Raw genomic sequence first — 24,380 nt, 5'->3', positions numbered from 1 at the left:
ATCCAGTCCTGTTTAAAAAAAAAAACAAACAAATCTCCCCAAACAAAAAACCCTGGAAAATTAATGTCCTGTCCCTCCCAAAGGCACTGTTTATTCTAAGCAATGAAACAAAGGGATTTTTTTTATTTCTTTTTTTCCTCGTCTTTATCCATCACCAAAAAACCCCACCTTTCCACAATCACCCCTTCTGAAAACAGAAGACACTCATCTTTCTGAATCACTCCCAGGCAGAAGACCAGAATGAAGGACACATACAATAGTCACACACTATTCAAGAGTACTTTCATGCATCAATATTTCCTTTTACAAGACATGCTACTCTAATTCAGCAACGAACTCTACTTTGTTTTTATATTATTATCATCCATGCACAACAAAAGTATATGTTTACTAGTGTTCTGTAATCAGAGGCTTTTGCAATTTGCTCTATATATTTTCATTACATGGTAGTCTACACCAAGTAATTAACATACTCTAGTTCCTCATACTTGTATAGGCCATACACTATTTATTTCCTGAAATTCAATCTCTGTTAAAAAGAAATATGTTTTTAAAGCTACTTTAACCCCAGGCGATTACAACTCATACAATCCTATTGTAGCACGTCTATGAAAATAGCAGCTTTTGTGCCCCTTTTAACTGGGGTCTTTTGGGAGTTCTCTCTGATACTCGGCTTCAGAAGAGACTTCACGCTCAGCAGATGCTGCTCTCTTCTGTCTTGATCAAAGGAAAATGAGAAGAAAATTGTGTGAAGAAGCTCAGGCTGAAGCATGTAGACCAAAAAACCCAAACAAACCATGGGATGGGGATAAAGAAGCTGTATTCATCAAACTGTCTGCCATGTACAACAAATAAGAGTCAGGCTGAAAACAGTGGCTTCAGTGAGTCCTTCCAATACAACTGAAAAACATGACTTGTGGGCCCCTATTCCCAGTGAGCAGCAATATGAGAAAATAGCAGGACAGTTTGAAATGAAAAAAGCCTATGACCAGACGAATTAGCAGAAATAAAAAGTGACATACTGATTTCTTTCTGGTGGTTCTATAGCTGATGGATATAATAAAACACTTATCTTAAACTTTATCCTGAGCAGAATTTAAACTGGTTTTAGACCAATCAGGAAAGACTAACAATTCAACTTGTATTACTTGATGTAATAAACACACTCCAGTTGTGCAAGATACATCAAAACCATAAACACTTTTCTGCCTTTTATCATATAAGATCAATTTAAAATGTTTTACATGGACACAAAAATCTATTTGATTTGTACTATATCCATCCCTTCCTTCAAATAGTGTTCTTCCCAAAATGGCTATGAGGCTGCTATTTAATAACTTGGTCAACAGGTCGCATAATGAGTTACCACCAACTGAACAACATAAAACCCCATGACTGGTTACCCACTATTTTCAGCTACCTGAAGGCCAGCTCCTCGCCATGTTCTTGAAACAGCCCCAAAAATCTACAAACTACATCACTATTAGTACTGTTTTACCTTTTCAGCATTCTAAAAGGTAAAATGAAGGAAGCTGTACTCCAACATCCCCAAATTAAGACAGTAGCAAATCAGGCTCAAAATTTCATGATCATAATCTCAACAAGTTTATCACACAATGCCCTGGTAGATTTTTGTTCCCTCCTTTTTGTTCCTTTAATTATCAGGTGCTTCTGAAGACACATTGATAAGAACCCATCTTTAATCCTCCCAAGTTTCATTATTTTTAGTGCTACAAGAACATTTTTAAAGTGTTGCTTCAGTCAGAGACAGTTCACTGCCACGCTGGGTTGTGGAGAGGGACCTTCAAGAATCTTCTCACCCCTCACCTTTCATGCGTGGGCACACATAAAGTGCCAGACAAACCTCTCTTCTGCCATCACATTTATCTTTTCTTCTACAGAACAAACAAAATTCCACATTAATAATTTTTTTTAATGCTTTTTACTATCTTTCTCCTTATATTGCTCATCTCCTGGTTTCTCAGCATTGTAAGGAAAGTTTCAAGAAAGTAGAAAAACAAGAAAGGGATGGACAAAAGGGAAGAAAAAGAGCTGGGATAGCAGGAGTGAATAAAAAGGCCAAGAATTACAAATCTTTTGCACTCTTGATTCTGATGGCAGACTGATAATGACAGATTGTCTCCCAGGCAGAACAGAAGTGCAAACCATTACTTAAAAACCATATTCTGGGTGCCAAATTGATAGATTTTGTGATACCCCACTGGCATAAAGCACTTAGCACTCAATTTTTATTTAAAAAAAGTATTTCATATGGTTTCATTCTATAATAACCATCTTTCTTTGGATTAAGTCCAGAAAAAGATCAGGTTTGCTTTGAAAAAGCTGTAGAATGCCAACAGATTTCTCAGAGACAGCTGCACAACCACCAATGTCTGATCTCCAAAAGTAAAATAAAGTATTACCACTAAAAAAGAAGAAAGAAGCAACATACAAAAGCAGCACAAATCTCATTTTTCCAGGCACAAATGACAGAGACAGAATCTGACACAGCAAATAATGCTTTCTGAGTGAAGAAAGCATCAGCATCCTTTTGTTATGCAGCTGAAGCATAAATACAACCACTTACGGCTGAGTGGAAAACAGGGCTCTGTCTTCCTCAAGTGCTTGAAAAACCCAAAAACTGAGAGTGGACTGATTCAGGGTTATCAAAGGTTAGACAAAACCAGCAGGAAGACAGGATTAAACAGGTAGCTTTTTGGGGGGGGCTTACTAACTGATCAGAATATTCTCTTCCTTTTAAAAACAAAAACATTAACAACTTTGAATAACCTATACCTTTAGGCAAGTCTATTGAACTTCATCATGTCATTGATATTTACATTTATCCATATGTTATCAGTGAATTTAATCATTATGAAGTTTTGTATAGAGAAGAAAAAATACATTCTGTTTTCTTACTACTCTATGGTTATGGTCTCATTTTTCTTTCTTTAAAAAAAAGTTTTATATACTTTGATGTTACAGAAAAAGAAATAATTTCTTGCATATTTTTCCCCAGAGTGAAGAATCTCTATTTTAAACAATGTATCTTCCAAATCATATCAGTAGCCATAATAAGCCAGAGATGCAGAGAAGATACTATGTAAATATTATGTATTATTTTTATGAACCTGGTACTATCTTTATTCTAAGATCATTGAAACTACAGGAATGCCATTTTTATTAGCTCTCATACATAAAAATATACTTGTCCTACAAAGCTTACTTTTTGTGTAGTATGAAGACTTTCCAAAATATAGTTTTTAATCTTGTCTTGTTTCTATCATGTATTCTTACTGATACTTTTCTTTCCATCTGTAATAAAACTGATATTTCAATACGATGTTAAAGCTTAACAATGTCTATTTCCTTGTAAGTATCACACCCTTATTTTTTCATGGTTTACTACTTTGAAAATGAGATAAATAATAAAATTTGATAGATCAAAATAATTGAAAATCAGCAGTTTCTGCCACACCATCAAACAGCCCAAAGGATAAAAAATTTATCTTACCATTCCACAATCACCATTTAGCACAAGGGCCAACTTTCCTTGGAATGGTCTTTACTTACAGAAAGGTATGAAGAGCACCATTCTTTGTTTGTGTTGGGTTTTTTTCTTGCTTTTTGGTATACCTAATGAGATGAGACAAGCTTCTCAGACTGAAGGTTCAGCCACTCTCATGAGTCTGGACATAGGTAATCATTGACGTGTTAGATGACCATGCCTCTTTTTAATGGATGACAAAAAGCAAATGGGGGTGTCTGAGCAGAAGGCTTATTATGAATGAGGAAGAAACTACCCAAGAAGTGCTATACACTTTCAAACTATTTCATAAAACCATATTTAAATCATAAGTGATTGCAGAATTAGGTCTCAACACTTACTTCCTCCCACTTCACCTTCTCATGGGGACAGACGCTGCAGAATTCAGGGTACACCTGGATGCCTATAGTTGTGGTTTAGGCCTAGCCAGCGACTAAACACCACACAGCCACTCTCTCACTTGAGTGAGAATAGGAAAAAAAAGAAAGTAAAACTCGTGGGTTGAGATGAAAACAGTTTAGTAAATAAAATAAAATATAATAACAACAATAATAAAATATAACAATAGTAAAATTTAATAACAACAATAATAAGAGCAATGAAAAGGGATATAACAAAAAGAGAGAGAAATAAAACTGAAGGGAAAAAACCAAACAAGTGACACAATTACTCACCACCCGCTGCCCAATACCCACAGTCCCCAAGCAGTGATCAGCCCCTCCTGGGCAACTCCCCCCAGTTTATATGCCGAGCATGACATTCTATGGTGTGGAATATCCCTTTGGCTAGCTCAGGTCAGCTGTCCTGGCCATGCTCCCTCCCAGCTCCTGGTGCACCTGCTTGCTGGCACAGGATGGGAAACTGAAAAAAATCTTTAAATTGGAATAAGCAGTACTTAGCAACAACTAAAACATCCATGTGTTATCAGCATTATTCCCACACTAAATGCAAGACACACTGTACCAGCTACTAAAAGCAAATTAACTCTATCCCAGCCAAAACCAGGACACCTGTAGAGTCTTCAAGTAACAACTCTGACAAGGAATGCAGTCACCAGGGGCTGTGGATCTCCTTTTGCTGGGGGTTGTGTATAGCATGTTCACAGAGAAGCCTTCAGTTCCCTTCATCAATGAGGTGGTATTGGTTTTCCTCTGAGTCATGTCAAGATGATAGTGCCACAGCTGTGTTTTCCACAGCAAATGCTCATCCTTCACAACCCATGTGCCTAAGAGCCTTCTGTTTCACATCAACACAAACTATTAACCTGTTTAAGAGGTTCCAAATGTTTTTCACTGAGGCTAAAGAAACTTGATTGAGAAGAACACTTATTCAATAAAAGCAGCTTTCATCTAGATTCTGTCTGGACTTAATCACAAGATTATAAGACCTCCCAACGATTCATAATCTCTCCAGCATCTGTTGTACCCCAAAGCTCCTCTTCAGGTTTGGTTTGTTACTGCTCCACTCTTATATTTTTCAAACCTCACAAAATTGCTCTATTTGGCTGCTTCGCACCAATCTGCAATACTGAAATGGTCACTTTCTGCTACAGCTCAAGGGGCTGATTGCTATGGAACACAAATCTGCACACATTGTGTCACTTCAAGAATTTTCAAGATTTGTCCCAAGTACTGTAAGAACCTGAGCTCATAAACTTGCTCCCTTTGAATTTCTCTGAGTTTCAGCTTTGCAATATTGCAAGGCTTTCGTAAATTGTTTACTGTTTCTAGCGTGGCTATGGGATGTACAGTAAAAGAACTAACAGATAATTAAAAAGCAGATGAGAAAAATTTCAAATTTCACAGTACTGAGCTATTGCTTTTTAAGCTGTGTGCAGTGCCCACATACCAAGCTGGTAACTGCAGAAACACATTTTTATTTAAATAGACTTAATACAAACACAGATTTGAATACATGGAAAACAGAAGCCTTGTCAATTGGTAATTTATTATGCCTCGCTTCCCCTCAGAAGTATTTAAAAGCATGAATAGCAAAATAAATACTACAAATCCCAGCCAGGTCTCTTAAGATAAAAATCAAGTGTTGGAAATACACTATCACCAAAGATAAAGATTTTCCAGTTACAGCTAATTACTCTATTTCTAACTTTACTTTCTACAGAGTCCTCTTATTTCAGAATTTTTCAAAAAGAGGCATATCTATGTCTTCTGAAGAATAAGAACCATTTGAGCTTGTTATTCTGGTGAAATGCTATTCAGTACAGTAATGAAAGATGCAAAAAACCCCATATTACCCAAATGAACAAAACAAAAAAACCAACCCAGACTGTATAATTAACTATAATTAAGCATGATCTCCTTAGTATCCTGTAACAGTATACAGCATTTAATAAGATTTAATATTGTGATTAATAACTTTCCAGAACACTTTTCTACCCAGGCAAAATTCACAAACAGAAACAGCTTATTACATTTTTCGACAGGAAAAACAACACCGCTTTAAGTGATCAAGATCCTTTCCATGACAAAATTAAATTAAATCAGCATAACAATCTGTGCATTACCCATACTGGCGACTTCTAAATCAACACGAGATGTTTCCTGAGATTGAGTCTCACTCAAACAAGAATTAAATGAGAGAAAACCTATGGCTTGTACTACAGATGTTAGATTAGGTACTCAACTGGATGCGCTCCCTCCTGGCTTTAGAATATACAAACCATGTTTGTTATGTATTATGTTTATTATTACACAAAACCCAAATTGTCAGTAAAAAGAAACTAAGTACAATTTTTCTTCTTTTGCATATACAGGAAGTCACAGAAGATAGATGACTGGAATAAAACTGCAAGTCTACCACTGAGCATAGTCTGACGGAAATACATAATGTTCTTTCTGCTATTGCTGTTTTATGGTATTCCAGACATGAGTTCATAAAGACGAATAAGTAACAAGCTTAAAAATTCATAAGGAACGTACAACAAACTGTCTCAGTAATCAACTTCTCTAGTCACTGTTTAAGAAAACAAATTTATAACTATGAACAATCTCTAATGTATTTGCTTTAGAACATAATTTTTCAGAAGTAAAAAAGTATCAAATCCATGTCTATCTGTTTATTGGAGGGGAAGAGAAAGAAGTTTACCAGCTCTTGTTGGTAAATACCTGCCTCCTCCAATTACCTCTTGGAAAAAGAGTTTAGGGTGACATTTTAATCCCTCTACTCCTATTTTATTACAGCTTTTCAATAGATAATAGATGAACTACAAAACAGTTTGATATACCAGACAAATTTTAACTTTGGGCCCAGATCCACCAACAGAACACTACTGATTCTTTTCTTCCAGCCCTTGTGCACTGTGCCTGCATATTACTCAGGACTGTCTTACTGTTTGTGGCAAAGCACGAGGAAAAAAGCAGCCCTGTTCAGTACAAGGATCTCAAAGCACTGCTGTAATAAAGCAATAAAAGGTTTTCTCTGTTCAAATAAACTTTGACTTAATGCCAAATAATTATTCTAACCACATCTAACAGTTAAAAATTAATTTTAAAATCTGAATAAAGCAAACTAAAAACATATTAGCCAATGAAGGCACTGTAGTGGCATACAACAGATGCTCAAGTGACAATGTGATACTCAGTATAACAGACATCTTTTCTAAAGTTAAGTCCTCTTGCACTACAGCAATGCTAAAATCTTACTTACACTAAAGTTTCTACTTTTAAAATATCATATTCTTCTTGAAATCAAATCAAACATTCAGATTTAACAGATATGAAATTATGTCACTCAGTAAATGAAAAACTACAATTTGCATGTTCTTCATTGTAACTCAGGTCAACCATTAACTGAAAATATTTTCTTCCTGAAATAATATTTTCCCATGTTCTTCCCTTTCTAGCAACAAATGATTCCCAAGTTATCTACTATAACTTAATCAGCATGCATTTTACATCTAATAAAAAAAAAAAAAAAAAAAATAATCAACAAAACTCCAGATATCCACTCTTATTTTAAATTATGCAAAATATCTAACATGTCTTATTAAAAAGCTAACAGCAATTTAAGTCAAAATAACACAACATAGAGAAAAATGGGGACATGCTTCCTGGAATTTCTGGTTATCCTTCAGTGCCCACTTACAAGTACGTTTCTTGTCCCCTTCTTCCCTTTCTTGACCACTGTATTTGAACGAACAATATTTCAACCTAGATCTAGAACTGGTCACTATTTCCTTCTTATTCAATGATACATTTGAAGGAAAAAAACCACTAAAACACACCACCTAGAATTTAACCTGCACTCTTCTGACATGTTTGCAGGTTTCCTCCTTAAACTTCACTTCATCTCAGCTCACAGAATTACCATCTTTATACCCAATTTAAATTATAGCAGCAATGCATATGTCAAAGAAATGTAAACAAGCTGGGTAAAGGCATTTTTTTAATAATCTTCGTTTCAGTCTCCAGGCTGACATCCCAACAATTCCAAGATGCAGAATATAACATTTACAGTTTGGGTTTGGTTGGGTTTTTTTAATATAAGAAATGTAACCTCCTGGAGTCAACCAGTCACTTTGACAATGCAAAGTCAAACAAAACCACAAAATCCTTATTGAGCAATTAAGTATAACATTGTATATAGTGTATCACATACTGTCCCCTGGACCAAAACAAACTGTTGCCATGCTGAAAAAGGTTGGCTTGTGCCCTGGGTTGGTAGGGCCTTTTTCAGCTATCCACAATTAAACTGCAGTATCACGCAGTTAGCAGTTTCCCCACCTTCATAAAAAGATCCCGAGACTGCACATTAGAAATAAGGCTGTTTGGATTACTCTAAACAGAATATGGAAGGTATTTATCCAACATAGCTAGATCCATGGTAGCCATAAAAGTTTGGTGGGTTGGAAAAATCGTTAGCAAAGAGAAAACGAACATGTTCTGGTGTGAGCACAGCTGCACCCTCCCCGTGGTTTCCGCACCTCCTGCCAGCACCGCAAGCTTTGCAGTGGAACTGCCCATCTCTCACACACCAACTAGGCTTTGGGGGCTACTGCCCTCTCTCTTAAGGCACGACGGATCAGCAAATACATGATTTCAAATAGTTCTCTCCAGGTGTCTGAGCACAGTAACAAGACAAGCTTTCTAAAATAAAGTGCAATTTATGTTCACTTTTACATGTTTCAGCTTCATGCCTTCAAATGGTCACTCTGAAAATAATTCCTTTTTAACTATGTAGCACTCTTCTGATCTTTTCCAAACACTTACTGAAGGAAAATTTACCTTGAGGTATTCTTTTTCATTCTTGCTTACTTTTTTACTCTCCGCAAACTGGTCAATCCAATTAATATAGTAACAGTTAAACAAACAAAAAAAGGCATAGCAAACATAACAATGAAACCAACTTAAACCAGTATGATTGAGTTTAAACCTAGATTTGTACTACACTTTGTTTTAAAAGAGAGTTTGCCAACTTCCAGATACTTTTCAACTTGGTAGACAGAAAAATGACCTACATGAGTTTCACTGTCTTACGTTATGCTTGCCGAACTCTCCTGTAGTGAGAGAGAAACCTTGCTTCCAGGGTAATGCTGCGCCTCCATATTGTGACATCTCTAAATATTCCAATACATGGTTTAACACAGAATCTACCAATTTAAAAAAAAAAAAAAACAAAAAAAACCACCAAACAAGGTGACCTGGTAATTTATTCATTTATTCTTTGCCGACAGTAACTTTAAAATTGAAGATTTAGATGAACCTTTTATTCATTCATACCCATCGTTCTAATAATATGTAGCTTCAGGCAAGTTTAACATTCTGTCTCCAAACGAAAACATGTCAGAAGTTCTCATAACCTTATCATTGTCTTACCTGGGCAATCTTTTAATACAATGCATTTGGGCAAGAGTTTGACTTCCTTTTTTATTATACCCTGAGGTCCTAAGATATTACTAATTCACTCATTTCAAATTTCAACTAATTTCTATCACTTTATTCTGATTTTAATTCTGAAATAGTATCATATGTCATACGTATACCTATGCATTATCTAGATTTTGGCTATATTTTGTGATGCATCTGATTTCACATATTCTGCAGATGGATTTCAAAGGAATTTGTAAAGTAGAATCCTTTTCTGACTGAAACAGCAGCTGGACCAAAACTTGCTCACTCTCCTTATCCTCAGAAGCAAGCCAGAAAAGACATAAATAAAAGGTATAATTCTCTTTGATTTTTGCAAATGATACTAGAAACCAAATTAGGCAAAGCACCATTCCTCGGCTTTACATAATTTTTTATGCTTATATTGAAGTACAAGTTTCTTATAAAAACAGGGATGTCATTTACTGAGTCTCTTTGGTGCTTTCTTCTCATTTCTTGTTTCAGTTATTGGGGGAAAATGGTTCATCCTGCAATGTTCCCTCTTCCCAGGCTCTCAGAGGGAAATGTATTGCTTACCGCTTCTATTTATCATTCAACTTCTTTTCAGCTACAACTCAGGGCAACACGATTATTAATCTGAAAGACAATTTATGTGCATACAAATAAATTACTTCCATTTTTTTATTTCATGCTTTAGCTGGTATCATTTCGTTTAGTTTCTTTTCGATCTCCATTTTTTCTCAACAATGTTCAAACCAGGTTTTTTTACAACATACTTCATACTTCTTCTTGGTTCTCTACACACTGCATATTTAATATAATATGGCTGCACCAAAGTAAAAAAAAAAAATAAAAGTAGAATAGTAATCAGCATTTTTGGTCAGCCCAGCCCAAGCAGTCATTCCCAGCAAAGCAAGACACTAAAGCCGAACAGCACTAACTCTGTCCAAGAGAAGTAAGCCAGCAATGAACACATGGAAGCGTCCTCCCCTTATTCAAATGGAGAACAATGGCAGAAGAACACAGGCTGAACCCACTTACACCAGACAGACCGCATTCTTATCCGTGTAGCTTGCTGTGCGTGCGGTGAGTATTTCCAGTGGTCAGTGCAGCATGACAGTATTTTTACACAAGAAAGGCACTACCAGTATAAACACGGCCTAACTTGTGAACATAACCATTCACTCGAATGCACAGCCACTCCACTAATGGGGAAGACACAGGATAACCTGTCTTTGCAAGATGTTGTTTAAACATCTACTGCCACAGGTGCTACCAACAAGTTGGGAGAGTAAGACATGCGGTAAGTTCTAAATGCAGTTTCTCCTTCCCCATCTCTCATATACAGGCTGCTTAGGAAGTGCCTATTCTCATTTCAATTAAAACAAGACCAGGAATTATACTGACATTCTACCTGTTTCCAAACACACATTCCTCCACATGACATCCACCCATGTTACATGAAAAATGACTGTACATTTTGGATAATCACAATATTTAGACATGACCCTATTATTAGACCTGCAAAAGGTCTACTGTATTTCAGCCTGTTTTTGAAAAGTTACCAATGTTTTTAAAAAAAAAAAAAAAAGGCAAGTCTGACAGCCAGGCCAGCATAAGGATTTAACGCAGACAGACCAAGGCTTGGCAACAAAATGAAAGACTATGATCTTCAACCTTATATTATGCCCCCTTATTTCCTGCAAGCATCTAGCCCATTACTATTTAGATAGAGTCTCCCCACCACTTCACACACCTATAGCTGGAATTCAGGTATCACATTACACAGTTAACCTGAGAACCATAACACTTTCACTATTGCTGCATATAGAAAGATCCAGGAGTGCAAGGGTTCTTGCTAGTCAGCAATGAAAATACGAGGGTTGAGTCACCCCGAACAAGCTCATCAAAACCTGTACTCCATTTCCAGTACATTTTATGGTACTTAGAGATAAATTGTTCAGGCTTTTCTGGTTATTATTACAGGTATGCAAATGTTATTTCTAAAAGACATTTAACACTAGAAGCCGTCACATATTTATGCTTTTCAAGCGGGCATCACAAGACTTAAGGCCATCCCTGCATCAACAGATGAAATTTAACCCTGCACTGCACGGACGGCCATATGCCCCATGTATCCTTCCAAGCATCGCACGCAACAGCTCAAGCAGCCGAGCCAGCCAGCCAGGAATCTGACCCAAAAGAGGCCCACAGCCCTTACACGCTCAAGGTCAAAGCAGGGCGGCTCCGGCAGCCCAGCGCCGAGCTTGTTCCCAGGCGGGAAGGGGTCCCCTAAGGAAGCCCCTCCACGGAGGGCGAAATCCGGCACCGCCAGCAGCGCCCGCGGCGGGTGGCGGGGCGGGGAGGGCGGGGAAGAGGCTCTGCAGCCTCGAAACGCACCCGGGCCCGCTTTGCGCTCCGGGGGGGCAGCACCGGGGAGCGGCGGGCAGACCACGGAGCGGCAGTCGGCCGAGATAAGTGCCACACACAGGTTAATTGATGCAGAGCAATTAACAGGCTAACTGCTCTACCCAGGCTCCTCGGTACCCGCCCCCCGCCCCCAGGCCAGCTCGGGCCCGGGCCGGCCCTCGTCCTCCCCGACGGTGCCCGCGGCCCGGCACGGGGAAAGGAGGGGAGGGGAGAGGAGAGGAGAGGGCCGGCTCGGCTCCAGGGGCGGACCCCGCTCGGCTGCGGCGCCCTCCCCAACAGAAGCGCAGCGGCGGGGAGGGAGGAGGGGAGCGGCCGCCGCCGGGCCCTGCAGCCGACCTGCCCCGGGAGGAGGACGAAGAGGAGGAGGGCGAAGAGGAGGAGGAGGAGGAGGAAGAGGCAGAGGAGGGGGCGCCGAGACTAGCGGCGTTACCTGAGCGACCCGAGCCGGAAGAGCCCGACCGCCACCGGCACCCCCGCACCGCCCTGACAGCTCCCGGCATGCACTGCGGCGCGCCTCCCCCTCCGCCCCGCCCGCGCCGCGCCGCGCCGCGCCGCCGCTCCGCGCCCCCTGGCGGGCCGCGGGCGAAAGGCGCGCGGGGCGCGGCTGCGAGAGCGCGCGGCGCCCGGCACGGAGCCGCCCTCGGTTTGGGGCGGAAACCAGCGACTTGCGGAGCGGGTGGGGGTGCGCGGCGGGGCGCTGAGGTACGCGCTTAGGTGCGCACCTGCGCTGGCGCGGGAACCGCCCGCCCGGGTTCCATTGCGCGTTGTGCCGAGGTGGCGCCACGTGTGGGCTGTGAGGTGCCGCGAGGGAGCTTCTCGGGCCTCGCCGATGCGGTCCCCGCGGTGCCACATATGGGGAAAACGTGCAAAACGGGCACATACGCACTGATGGAAATAAAAATAGGGGGCTTATATATGTGCATACATATTTATTTTACCTAATCTTTACATAGTTCACAAAATATAGTGCAGGGAAAATGGAAGGCAGGTGGTACTTTAGAAAATACTACTGATTGTATTAGTAGTAGTTGTATATAGAGTTTTCTAAAATTGGTTGTGATTGGTATGCTGGAGTCCTTCCTACACAGAAAGCTGTGTGGGGTGCCCACGTAGACGATATTGGAGGAATTTTTTACTGCAAGAGTGATGTTCAAGCGGCCAGTTTCACAGTATGAAGGGTACAGTTCTTAGACTGCATTCTCTTAGTTTCAAAGTCATCCTTATGGTGCTCAGATTTAAGCAGGCTTCATAATAGCAAACTTTTATTATGGTTATAAATGACTTAAGCAACTGGAAAAAAAAAAAAAGTGCATTCAGCTTCTGTAATAAATCTTTTAGACTTTGTCTGAAGACAAGTAAACATTTCTAAAATATTGCCAGAGGAAAATCTCATAATATTTATAAATCTTCTACTTGGTGACTTATGTTAATAGCCAACATTTTATGAAGTCTAATTTTATTCTCCAGACTTGGGATAACAATAAAGAGGAAATGCAGTTCCTTTTCTCATTAAACTCTTGCAGAATTCAGTAGGTGAGAAACAGTTACTTTATGGAAAGCTGACAATTCCCACTGGTTTTCTGAGGCATTGAGTATGACTCTATAGGTCGTGTATTTCCAATTAAAATAATGGATTTACAATTATTTTTCTTTGAAGATACTTAAAAATTCATTTGAGATTTTAATTCTTAACTAGGGTTGGTGGTGCTTTTGAAGCTCTTTAAAAGTAGTGATCTTCACAGAAGTGGTGGGACTTTCAGTGGCTAACTACATGCCTTCACATGCTCCTGCGCTGTAAAGCAGTTAGATTTCTAAGCTTCCCCTGTGCTGAATTTAGTAGTGGCAGTCACAACTCAGAGCTCTCAAACAGTTCTCTGAAATTGTCTCATCAACATTATGTGCAGTGGCAATCAAAAAAACCCCACAAAACATTGTACCTTATCAGGAAGAATATTGAGAAGAAGATAGAGGTAGTTGTTTGGTCGCTATATAAAGCGCTGCCGCAGCCTCAGATTGATTACTGCATCAGTTCTTGTCTTCACGGCTCAAGAAGGTTGTAGAGGGGTTAGGGAAGGCACAGTGGAGGGATGGTGCCGCAGCCTTACAGCGAGAGCCGTAATGGCTGGGACTGTTTGATGTGGAGAGAGAAGGCAGGGGAGAAGATTGATCAAGATTTATGAAATCATGAAAGATACAAAGTTGTTGTTAATCCCACAGTATGAGAATGAGGAGGCACCTCATGAAAACAGTGGAAGATCGTTCTTGAGACATGTAAAGAAAATGCTTTTCTGCAAAGCAGATTGTGAACTTCTAGAATGTATTGCCAGGAGAGGTTGGGGACTTGGATGCTCTCCATAGGTTCAAGGAGGCATTATTCATATTGATGGCAAACACATCCATAAGTGGACACTCAAGGAAATGGGCAGAGATGTACCCTCCAGCATCCCTAATACAGTGAGAGATGCAGGGGAAGTACCAGGAAGCAACCACACTAAGAAGCTCTTCCTAAATAGTATCTCCTTTACTGACATTGGAGTCAAAATACAGGGCTAGATGCACCGCTGATGCTAGGTGCACTTGCTCTGTAGGACATTTGCCTTAATTTCTATGTAATGATTTCACTGCAGAAATGCTGCGAAGCCTGTAATAGACCATTTTGAATAAATGAGGCTCACACCCTGCAAATACTTAAGATTACTTGTAACTTTGTAGCCTTGTGTAAGCCTTTGTAAAGTCAGGGCCTCAGGCCCTCTTACTAATGCTAGGAGAGGATTCCTGTATAATTACGTAATTTTATGTTTAAAGTGTGACCTGCTTGCTCAGAACAAGTTAACCTGTAATATGTACATTGTGAAGTAATTGGAAATGAAAGCCACCTTGTGGACTAAATAATTTTCTTCCTTAAAAAAGCAAACAACAACAACAAAATCCCAAACCACCACCCTCAGAACAGCATGTAGCGAGTATAGTCTGCATAATAGAATACTTGAATAAATTCATGCTTTCTAGAAAAAACTACTTGGTTGAGACAGTTTAACTGACTATTGGCTGCCATATTTTTCCTTCAAAATCTAACCTTACTGCATCTACTTTTTTGAGACTCTCCTAAGACATCTGCTTGGTCTTGCCAACTCCAAGGACTAAGATTACTTCAAAGTAATCATGTTTTACATGGTATATTCCTATAAAATTAACATGTGTGAATCTGCCTTTTTGTTTGAAGCTTTGCAGATCACGTTTTCAAATAAATCTTTGCAATCGCAGGAGGTCTTGTGACTTTGATAGAAAGTAAACACTTAACATTGCAAAAGATTTGTTTTTTCCAAAACAAAAGCTTCTTTCCTCGGTGTCCTCGAATACAGACCGTCAACAGCCTCTTTCATGCTGTGAGGGCGGCGTGCTGGATGAACATGCAGTGGTGACAGTGCTCATGAGCTAAGGGACAGTCACACAGGGGTATCAAGGTGGGCTTACAGTCTCCTGATAAAAGACCTCCTGAGATGTAGTAGGAAGCCTCACCCCCGAGCAGCAGATGCCTGTGCCAAGGGCCCTTTTGGTATGAGTGTAAAGTGACATCAGTCAAGAGCTGGTTGAACTTGGATTGGGAGGAATTCAGACAGACTTGTAATGTTGCAAGAAAGGGTGGAGAGGGGGTTGTTCACAAGGCAGGGAGTGGGTGGTGGTGCTGTGACACGCCACAGGACAGTCCCCACCACTGAGCCTGCCCCTGGTTCAGCAGAGGCCTCCACTCAGGCAGAGCTTCACAGGCATGGTGAGTTGACCCCAGCCAGCTGCTAGCTCACTGCTCCACGGGGCGACAACCAGAAGAGCAAAAGCAAGAGAATTTGTGGGTCAAGATAATGATGGTTTAAGTGAAGGAAACAGGAAAAAAAACCCCATACAATCACTCACCATCTCCCACAGGCAGACTGCTGATGCCCAGCCAGTGTCCGAGCAATGGCTACTTTGGAAAGACTATGCTCCCAGTTTTTATTGCTGAGCATGATGTTATGTGCTATGGAATATCTCTCTGGTCAATTGGCCAACACTGTTTGGCCACAAATCCTAAGCATGGTATCATATGGGGTGCTGTGAGGAAACTCCATCCCAGCGAGACCTAGTAGGGGGGCTACAGCTTCAGGGGCCTGGGGCTGCAGGGACCACCCTGCAGAGGTGGTGCCCTTGCTTGCTGGATGCTCAGTGGTGAGGAGTCATTACCAATCCAAGAGCTTGAGGAGCAGTCCAGCAGACTGTGCAGTACCAGGGAAGATGAAGAAGAGTTTGACAGGGTCTTCCCAGAGACCCTGCGAAAGTGACAGTCCAAACCTCACAGAGAAGGGGCAGCTAGAGACTGTGGTTGGGTGTAGTGAAATGGAGGGTTTCCCATGATGGAGAAGGCTGGAAGCTTGTGACTTCTAGAACCAGGAGGACAGCTGTTTCTCCATCTGCAGATCTGCAACTGGAGTATAGGCTCCATGCCCTGGTAGAAATGATGGGGAGAAAAGCTTATCACAGTTGGCCAAGCCTGAACCACACAGTAGCACCTCCAGGAGAAAGTGGTGAAGGAGAGCAGTGGGTGATATTAGGGATGGAGGACCCCATCTGCCAACCTGACTTGCTGTCTGGGTTTTTTGCTTGCTAGGAGCTTGGATCTAACACAGCAAGGACACTGCTGAGGCTTGCCCGTCCCTCAGCCTACTACCCCTGACTGCTTGTCCACATGAGCACCACTGTCCTCTCTGTGAAGCAGCATCCTGGGTATGTAGAGCTCTTGTATGGGCTGGGCAATGGGCTGGGTCAAAGCTTGTCCGTCAGGATCAGAAGAGAAGCCAGTGAGGGTGACACCTTGGGGGGCGCATTACAGACCACCCAGTCAGGATAAAAAAGTGGATGAAGTCTTTTGATACAACTCAAGGAAGTCTCTGTGTCACAAAGCCTGGTTATCATGGGGACTGCTGCCCCTGGGAAGGTCGAGCTGACCAGGAGCGCCTGGCTGGGGAGCAGCTGTGTGGGGAAGGCCCCAGGGCAGTGAGCTGAGCTGGCTCTGACAGCAGCGAGGGCCAACGCCATCCTGGAGCAGAGCCCATAGATCAAGGAGACTGATTATGCCCCATTACTTGGCACGTGATAGACCACATCTAGGAGACAGTGCCCAGTCTTCTCCCCATGCCCCTTGCAGGGAAGGTGTCCGTGACCAGTACGATTGGGGCTGGAGCACTGTGAGGTGAGATGGCTTCGAGGGAGACCCAACCACAGCCCCTAGTGCCTGTGGGGACATGCCTGAGCAGACGGACCCAGGATCCTCACAGTGGAGGTGTGGCAGGAGGACAGGAGACGACAGGCAGATGTTGACACCCAGGAGGTTCAGGCTGGGCTTAAGAAAAGCCCGTGAGGCCAGCCGAGCCCTGGATTGTGCGGGCCTCGACCTCGGCGCTTCGGGACCCGACGGGACCCAGCCCAGGTGCCACAGCCGGGGCGCGGAGGGCCCGGGCGGCGGCCATCCCGCGCCGCCTTCCCGCCGCTGCCCCCGGGGCGTCGCCGGCGCCGAGCTGCAGGGGGCGCTGTGGCGGGCGGCCGCACCGCGCCTGCGCCGGCGGAAGAGAGGTCGCTTCCTGCGCGTGTGGCTGGCGGCGGTGCCGGCCCAGTCTGGCATGGCGGGGGGGTTCCTGCTGGAGATCAGGCGGGGGACGCAGAGCGCCTTGCTGGTTATCCGGTAGTGCGGGGCGCTGCCTGCCTTCCGCTGCTCGGGCCGTGCGGAGCGGCCGGTGCCGGCGGTGGAGGCGCAGGGCGCGGCGCTGGGGTGGCGGGTCTGGCTTTTAACTTCCCTAGCCTTAAACCGGGGCGGGAGCGGGGGGGAAGCGGGTTATGTAGCGGCGAATTCCCGTGCCCCTCCCCTCTCGTGCAACTCGGAAAAGCCCGAGTTACTGTGCAAATAAATGCTTCCTGAGAACGGTGGCTTATTTCGCTCGATTCCTCCTCACCCCCGCGGGGGACCCCGGTTTACCGCAGGGGTCTCGGGGCCGCGGGGGAGCTGCAGGCCGGTCCCGGGCTCGGTCCACCCGGGCCGCGGGCTCGGCGTCCCGCGCCCCCTCACGCCGCCTTCGCGTCGCGTCTCCACCGGGCGCGGAGCGTGTACGGGTGGGGCGAGCCGCAGCCCAGCTCCGGTGCCGCAGCGCCGAGGTCCTGCTCTCCCCGCTCTGGCCTGCGCGCGTCAAGCGGCGGCTCGTCCTGGCGCCTCCGTGCGGAGGTTAAACGCGTCCCTTTGCGTCCCCAGCGAGGCGGACCTCCCGAGCCGGCCGGTGGATGTCTCGGTGGCCGCCGACCGCCTGGAAGCGAGAAGCGGCGGGAGCTGCGAGGCGTCGGCGCTGCCGGCAGGGGTCAGGCTGGCCCCGTCCTCCTGCCGCGGCCTGCGCCGCCTCCCCGGCGAGGGCCTGCACCTGCGCCTGCGCCTGCGCCGCCCGCCGCCGCCGCGCGCCGGTAAGGCTGGGCCGGGGCGGCGCTGCCCGGGCGGGGGGGGCTCGGCCCGGGGCTCGCAAACCAGGCGGCTTCGCTCGGGCTGCCCTGAAGCCTTACGGTTTTAAGTGACGTGCGGACAGGGACTTTAAAGGGTAGATTCTGCAGCACAAAAAAACCCAACCCCAAAACCCCAAACCAGCTGGAGTTCGTGGTTTGCATTGTGCATATGCTGTCGCTTTTCCTAAAAGGCTCTCTTTAGCTCTGAACTGAAGACTTAAGCAGGAACTGATGAGATTTAATAAAATTGTCAGTTTAAAAAAACCAAAATGCAGAGTGGCGCAATGAAAGGGAAATGTGGTTGCTGAGGAAATGTTTCGTGTAGGAGTTTGAGAACTACTCTCAGTTCCTCCCCCATGCTTTCCCATATTACATCAAAATTGTTTTCTTTCCCTTCTATTTCATGTTTGGCAGCTGAAAATGTGGTAATATGATTCGTCCAGGCTATGGCGCTAAGGTTGTCACTGACCACTTAGTTATAAAGGGTTGTGATTCTGTGTTGGGGCTTGTTCTCACAGCGTCAGTTTGCAGAGGCTGATGTTGCAGGTAACATCTGTAAAGTTACCGTCTTTATTTCCATCATGATAATTCAGGTCTAGGATGTGATTGCACAATTAGAAATGGTAGCATAGCTGGTGCTTTGCTTTATTCTAGCATCCAAGCTCAGTGTATTTAGATTCATTTGAAAGGGTGTGGCACAGAAAGATACATTGAATAACACAAAACTGTTATTCTGTGGTTTTAAAGTAGAAAGTATATGATGTGTAATAATGGCTTCAGCACCAGAAATGTGCTAGAATACTCTTGATTTTATGTTATGCTGATGTTGCTTCTGTATGATAATCTGTAATTATATGCTTCGACAATTCAATTATATAAAAATTATTTAGCGTGTCTTAGTAATGAGGCATGCTTCAAAAGATCAAAGATGAAGTTTTAAAAATGTAACTTTGAAAGTTGTACCAGTGAAAAACGTATATGTGAACCAGATGGTAATCGACATATATGTTGTCATACATATATAGTGACATATATATTGACAACCTTAGTTAGCCTTTAATGTTTTATACTAGTGTGCAAAACTAGTTGTATCTTATTTGAAATTCTGGAACCCTTTAAAGTACTTTTCATTTGTGGTTGCAACCTAAATCTTAAATACTGAATGCCACTGCTGAGAATACACTTTGAGCCTTAAGTCTGAGAAAGTGGGCAATACAAAATTCATATTCATACACAGAGCTAAGCTTACAGTTTTAGTTTTCTTCCACCTAATGCTATTTGATAATTTGTGGAGGCTTTTATAGCTTCTTTTCTAATTTGGAAAAGTTGTCTGAGCTGGCTTTTGTGAGACTGCTTTTGCTTTGCTGGCCTGCAGAGGGTATTGCTCACTATGTATTCCTTGAGTGGTGCCACAGTGGCTGGTATCTTATGCCTGAAAATTTAAACCTAGTGCCCCCTCTACCCCCCCACTCCCCCAACTATTTGGTCTTACATATTGGGATGTACCCTCATATTGCAGAGACACTGATTAGCAGAAATATCATTACAAAAGAGTGGCACTGTATTTTAATTTATACAACCTCTATATAATGATATCAATATTTCAGCTCTCCCTGTGGAGAGGATTTGCACCTTTAAAATAATTATTCACGTATACAATTCCTACTCAGCAATACAAGGTGGAGCTGGCAAGTTTTTCCTAAATCTAAGTACTTGCTTCTATAGGTAACTCAATTAAGGTTGTGTTTAAAACGTCAGCATTTGCTTTGTTTTTTAGATTCTTATCTTTTTTGATTTGAGATATTTGGCAGGACTTTTCTGTACAAGTGACTGAAAATTTTACACAGTTTTGAAGATTAATATGTCTTCTTTATCTATAGATTTGGGGTTTGCTTTGTCGGAAAACCTGAAACCCCAGAAGAATTATGTCTTTTACTGTCAATCCTGTGGTGACATCATAGTAAAAGACCGGTGAGTACTGCGGTGTCTTGTATTTATAGCAATAAATGCCATAATGATTGGTATTTGTGTTATTTTGTGTACTTAGAGACACAGCTAAGAGGCATTTATTTTTAAATTGATAGATGAAAACACTTTTGAAGCACTACGGGTAACTAATAAGCAAGATCACCTGAAACAGTTTTTTACTGTTTATTCATTTACTTCTTGATTTCAGTCTGGCTGGAGAGTAGAAGTACTTTACAAAGGGAGTTTGGTGCATTGCCCTGAAAGCTGGGAAATCTGGATTCTTTCCCTGCTTGTCTGCTATGCTTTGAGCGAGACATTTCCTTTTGTAGCTGGACTTCCTCATGTTTCTGCTTTGAGGTCTATGCTTTTTGTTCATACAGAATCTCTTTGCACTCATCATAATAGCTTCTGGTTTTGCTGTACTAACAAAAAGCTGTAACATTTTGGCCTGAAAATATTGCAAATGTTCATAGTTTTCACTGATTTAAAAAATACTCATAGTAGTTGACATCTTTGCTATGTTGAAGGGATTAAAACTGAAAATTTGAGTCTAGACTTCTTTCTTCCTCTACATTTCAGGGATCCTCTTTAGTTCTGCTCAGTCTCTTATAAATTCCCTTCAGTCATTGTGCTGTAGTTACAGAATGGCTGCTCAGAATGGGGGGGTTGACCACAGCTCCCTTCTATCTGTTAAGCAAAGCCAACCTCCACATAGTTCAAGGATGCTGAATTTGGGAAACACAGGACCTGTTTCTTAGCTGTGTGACTCGGCCTTGTCTCTGTTCCTTACAAAGTCTGCAGAATGAATGAGAATTTTAATAAAAAGCTGCTGCATTTTCTAGCTCTTCTGATGAACAATTTTGTCAGCTTCATCTGGATTTGTAAGAATTGTTAGAGATGCACTTGTAGCCTTGTATGATCCGTGTCACTCCTAATACTCAAAATAGTAATACAAATGTTGTATATTCTGTAAACTCCTTTTACTCTCTTGACATACCTATGGCTATATCGCTGACTTGAATGTAACTGAGTGAGGATTGCCTAGCTTTCTCTTCTGAAATGCCTCATCAGAAAGTCTAGTAATAACTCTTATTTTGACACAATGTAGAGTAATGAAACTTCTAATTTCTAGTCAGTAACATTTTCTTTCAAAACATATTGCACTTTTATATTTTCATCTCTGTGTGGGTGTTTTCCTGAATTTCAGTGCATTAAATTCATATGCATAGAGTTTACGTCTTCTGGTTCTGCATCCTATAACGTGATGCAGTCAGAATTTTTGAGAAAGAAAAAAGAAGACATGCTCATGGCTCTTTGCTTGGCATTTCTCCTTGCAGGGAACCTCTGAGCCCTTCGAATGTTATCACTAAAAAAATATTAAGACAAAGGTAAAAGAGTGGATCTGCCAGTGTATCCAACACCTTCTGTTCCAGCACTTCCAAAAGGACGACAGCAACGTAGTCAGTACTTTTAGCTACAGAATTTGTGTGTTGGTCTCTCTAGGGAGAGTATGGCAGTGGCAGCACAGACGGTGGGATTGAAGGAAAGTTAAAGAACTGTGTGAGGAGGAACTTACTAAAGTGTGAATTACTATGGAAGGGTCTGTAATAAGAAAAACCTGAGATCTAGAAAATTATACCTTTGAGAAGAAATGGAAATAAATTGGATTTAATTTAGATAAGGCTGTGGAGAAGATGTAAGACTCTTCCAATATGTAAGAAGTTGCTGCAAAGAAGGTGGCAGTAGTCTTCAGTTGAAGCAAGAGGAATTTAGGTTAAAATGAAAAAAAAACGCCAAACCTATTCTAAAGCTTATTTTTTACTGTTAGAGACTGCATAGGAAGCCATCATTTTAAAGACTAGATTAAGAAATGTTAGGAATGGTTTAAATGTAAGTGATCCTTCCTTGATGTGAGAAAATGGACTCTATATGAAATCCCCTGGCTTAGTCTGTTTCCTTTCATGCAGCTGATAGCTTTTCAGAGGTTAGGGTTGTGCTCCCTGATTCTTCTCCATTACCCTCACATTACCCACATCAGAGGAAGTGATTAGATTATTTTTTTTCCCTAGATTTAAGAGCTGCAAAGGATTTGGGATACTTTCTTTTTTCTTTCTCACCTTCCAGTTAGGCTAAGTGTAGCTCATATATAAAATAATTCTTTAAGGCTTTACTTCTGTCATGAAGAAACTCTTAAAGGCTTGTGGTGGGTTGACTGGCTGGATGCCAGGTGCCCGCCAAAACTGCTCTATCATTCCCCCTGCTGAGCTGGACAGGGGTGAGGATATAGAGAAGGGCTCATGAGTCGAGATAAAGGCAGGAAGAGATCACTCCCCAGTTACCATCACGGGCAAAACAGACTTGACTCAGAGAAATTTAATTTATTGCTAATCAAATCAGAGTAGCATAATGAGAAATAAACCCAAATCTTAAAACTACCTTCCCCCTCCCCCTCTTCTTCCCGGGGTCAAATTCACTCCCAACTTCTCTACCTCCTCCCTCTGAGCAGTGCAGGGACTGGGAATGGGGGTTGTGGTCAGTTCATCACACGTTGTCTCTGCTGCTCCTTCCTCCTCAGGGGGAGGACTCCTCACACTCTTTCCCTGCTCCAGCGTGGGGTTCTCCCACGGGTGACAGTCCTCCACAAACTTCTCCAACATGGGTCCTTCCCTTGGGCTGCAGCTCTTCACAAACTGCTCCAGCGTGGGTCCCTCCTGTGGGGTGTAGTCCTCTAGGAGCTGACTGCTCCAGTGCGGTACTCCATGGGGTCACAAGTCCTGCCAGCAAACCTGCTCCAATGTGGGCTCCTCTCTCTCCATGGGTCCACAGGTCCTGCCAGGAGCCTCTTCCAGCGTGGGCTTCCCACAGGGTCACAGCCTCCTTCAAGCAGCCACCTGCTCCAGCGTGGGGTCCTCCATGGGCTGCAGGGGCACAGCCTGATCTGGCACCTGGAGCGCTTCCCCCTCCTTCTTCACTGACCTTGGTGTCGGCAGGGTTGTTTTCTTATGTATTCTCACTCTTTCTGGTTGCAGTTGTGCAGCTTTTTTTCCCCTTCTTAAATATGTTATCACAGAGGTGCTACTGTTGCTGATGGGCTCGGTCTTGGCAAGCGGCAGGCCCGTCTTGGAGTCCGCTGGTGTTGGCTCTGTCGGACATAGGGGAAGCTTCTAGCAGCTTCTCACAGAAGCCACCACTGTAGCCCCCTGCTATCAAAACCTTGGCACGCAAACCCAATACAAGGCTGAATGTTGTGAAAAATAAATTTTATAAATTGACTATTAAGCAATAAACCTTTTCCTTAGTCCAAACATTATGAATTTGTCCTACATAAGTATTCTATTTAAAATCTGATGGCAGGGGAAATCTTCTAATTACACTTCTACATAAATAGCATGGCAATTAACTGTCAAGCTGGGCTGTCCAAGATTTTTTAGTAAGTAAATAAGGAAGTCTGCTGTTAAAGAAATTCAACTGGGTCTTTTTTCTTTCTTTTTCTCTGATGGAACAGAAGGCTTATATGTTTAAAAGTCTAAAGTCCATTTTACTTCCAGTTTTCAGAATTTTCAGTAGATAGGATGATATTACTGGGTTCTTGGATATTAGATATTATTTTTTTTAGTCCAGTCTTGTAAGGAGCTCTACAGTCAGATACTTACCTTAGCTTGGAAGCCGGCCTAAGAATTACATTGTCATGGCAGGACTCTTTTAGACTAGTGCCTAACTTCTAGCTTTAAAAAATAAGTTAATTACCTAGGCTTCCTCTGTTTGGAGACAGAGATCTCCAGAAGGCCATTCAACCTGACTATATTGAACACTGTCAGAAGGAGAAAGTTTCTCTTAAAGGTCCCAACCTAAGAATTGTTTGTCGCTCTCTGACTGTGAAGGTAGCCTAGCTGGCTATCTTAAAGTAGAAACTCAGTTGTTATTAGGAGCAAGACTGGGGAGAAAGTTCCCCTGTTAGCTAGCTTTTATCACTGTATTTAGCAGCCTCAAGTTAGTCAGCACCCAGTAAACTTCGTTTCTTTTTTGTTTGTTTTTCTGTAAAGCTATGTTTTTATTAGTGTTACATTTTTCCAGTT

At 42.5% G+C, this 24,380-nt stretch overlaps 2 protein-coding genes across 18 annotated transcripts in view; one reads left to right on the top strand and one right to left on the bottom strand.

The window, feature by feature from the left end:
• Positions 1–12,342, bottom strand: part of DOP1A (DOP1 leucine zipper like protein A) — a 68,473-nt gene extending 56,131 nt beyond the window's left edge. For 7 of the 13 annotated variants that reach the window (XR_012628060.1, XM_074861951.1, XM_074861952.1 and 4 more), the window contains exon 1: positions 12,254–12,332. The gene's annotated coding sequence lies outside the window, so the exon portion shown is untranslated. Of the gene's footprint in view, positions 1–3,226; positions 3,504–3,573; positions 3,731–3,888; positions 4,007–4,221; positions 4,420–9,969; positions 10,030–12,253 lie in introns of those variants that run through there. The other 6 variants (XM_074861947.1, XM_074861944.1, XM_074861949.1 and 3 more) reach the window with 6 other exon arrangements.
• A 5,104-nt stretch (positions 12,343–17,446) lies between these two features.
• UBE3D (ubiquitin protein ligase E3D) overlaps positions 17,447–24,380 on the top strand; it is an 88,424-nt gene continuing 81,490 nt past the window's right edge. For all 5 annotated transcript variants that reach the window (XR_012628059.1, XM_074861940.1, XM_074861939.1 and 2 more), the window contains exons 1-3: positions 17,447–17,536; positions 18,098–18,300; positions 20,217–20,307. Coding sequence is in view for 4 of the 5 variants with exons in the window: in XM_074861940.1 (XP_074718041.1) it covers positions 17,475–17,536; positions 18,098–18,300; positions 20,217–20,307 (356 nt within the window). In the remaining variant the exon portion in view is untranslated. The remainder of the gene's footprint in view (positions 17,537–18,097; positions 18,301–20,216; positions 20,308–24,380) is intronic.

The sequence above is a fragment of the Strix uralensis genome, chromosome 3, assembly GCF_047716275.1.
Source record: "Strix uralensis isolate ZFMK-TIS-50842 chromosome 3, bStrUra1, whole genome shotgun sequence".
In the NCBI taxonomy this organism is placed as follows: domain Eukaryota; kingdom Metazoa; phylum Chordata; class Aves; order Strigiformes; family Strigidae; genus Strix; species Strix uralensis.
This window is presented reverse-complemented; position numbering and strand designations above follow the sequence as displayed.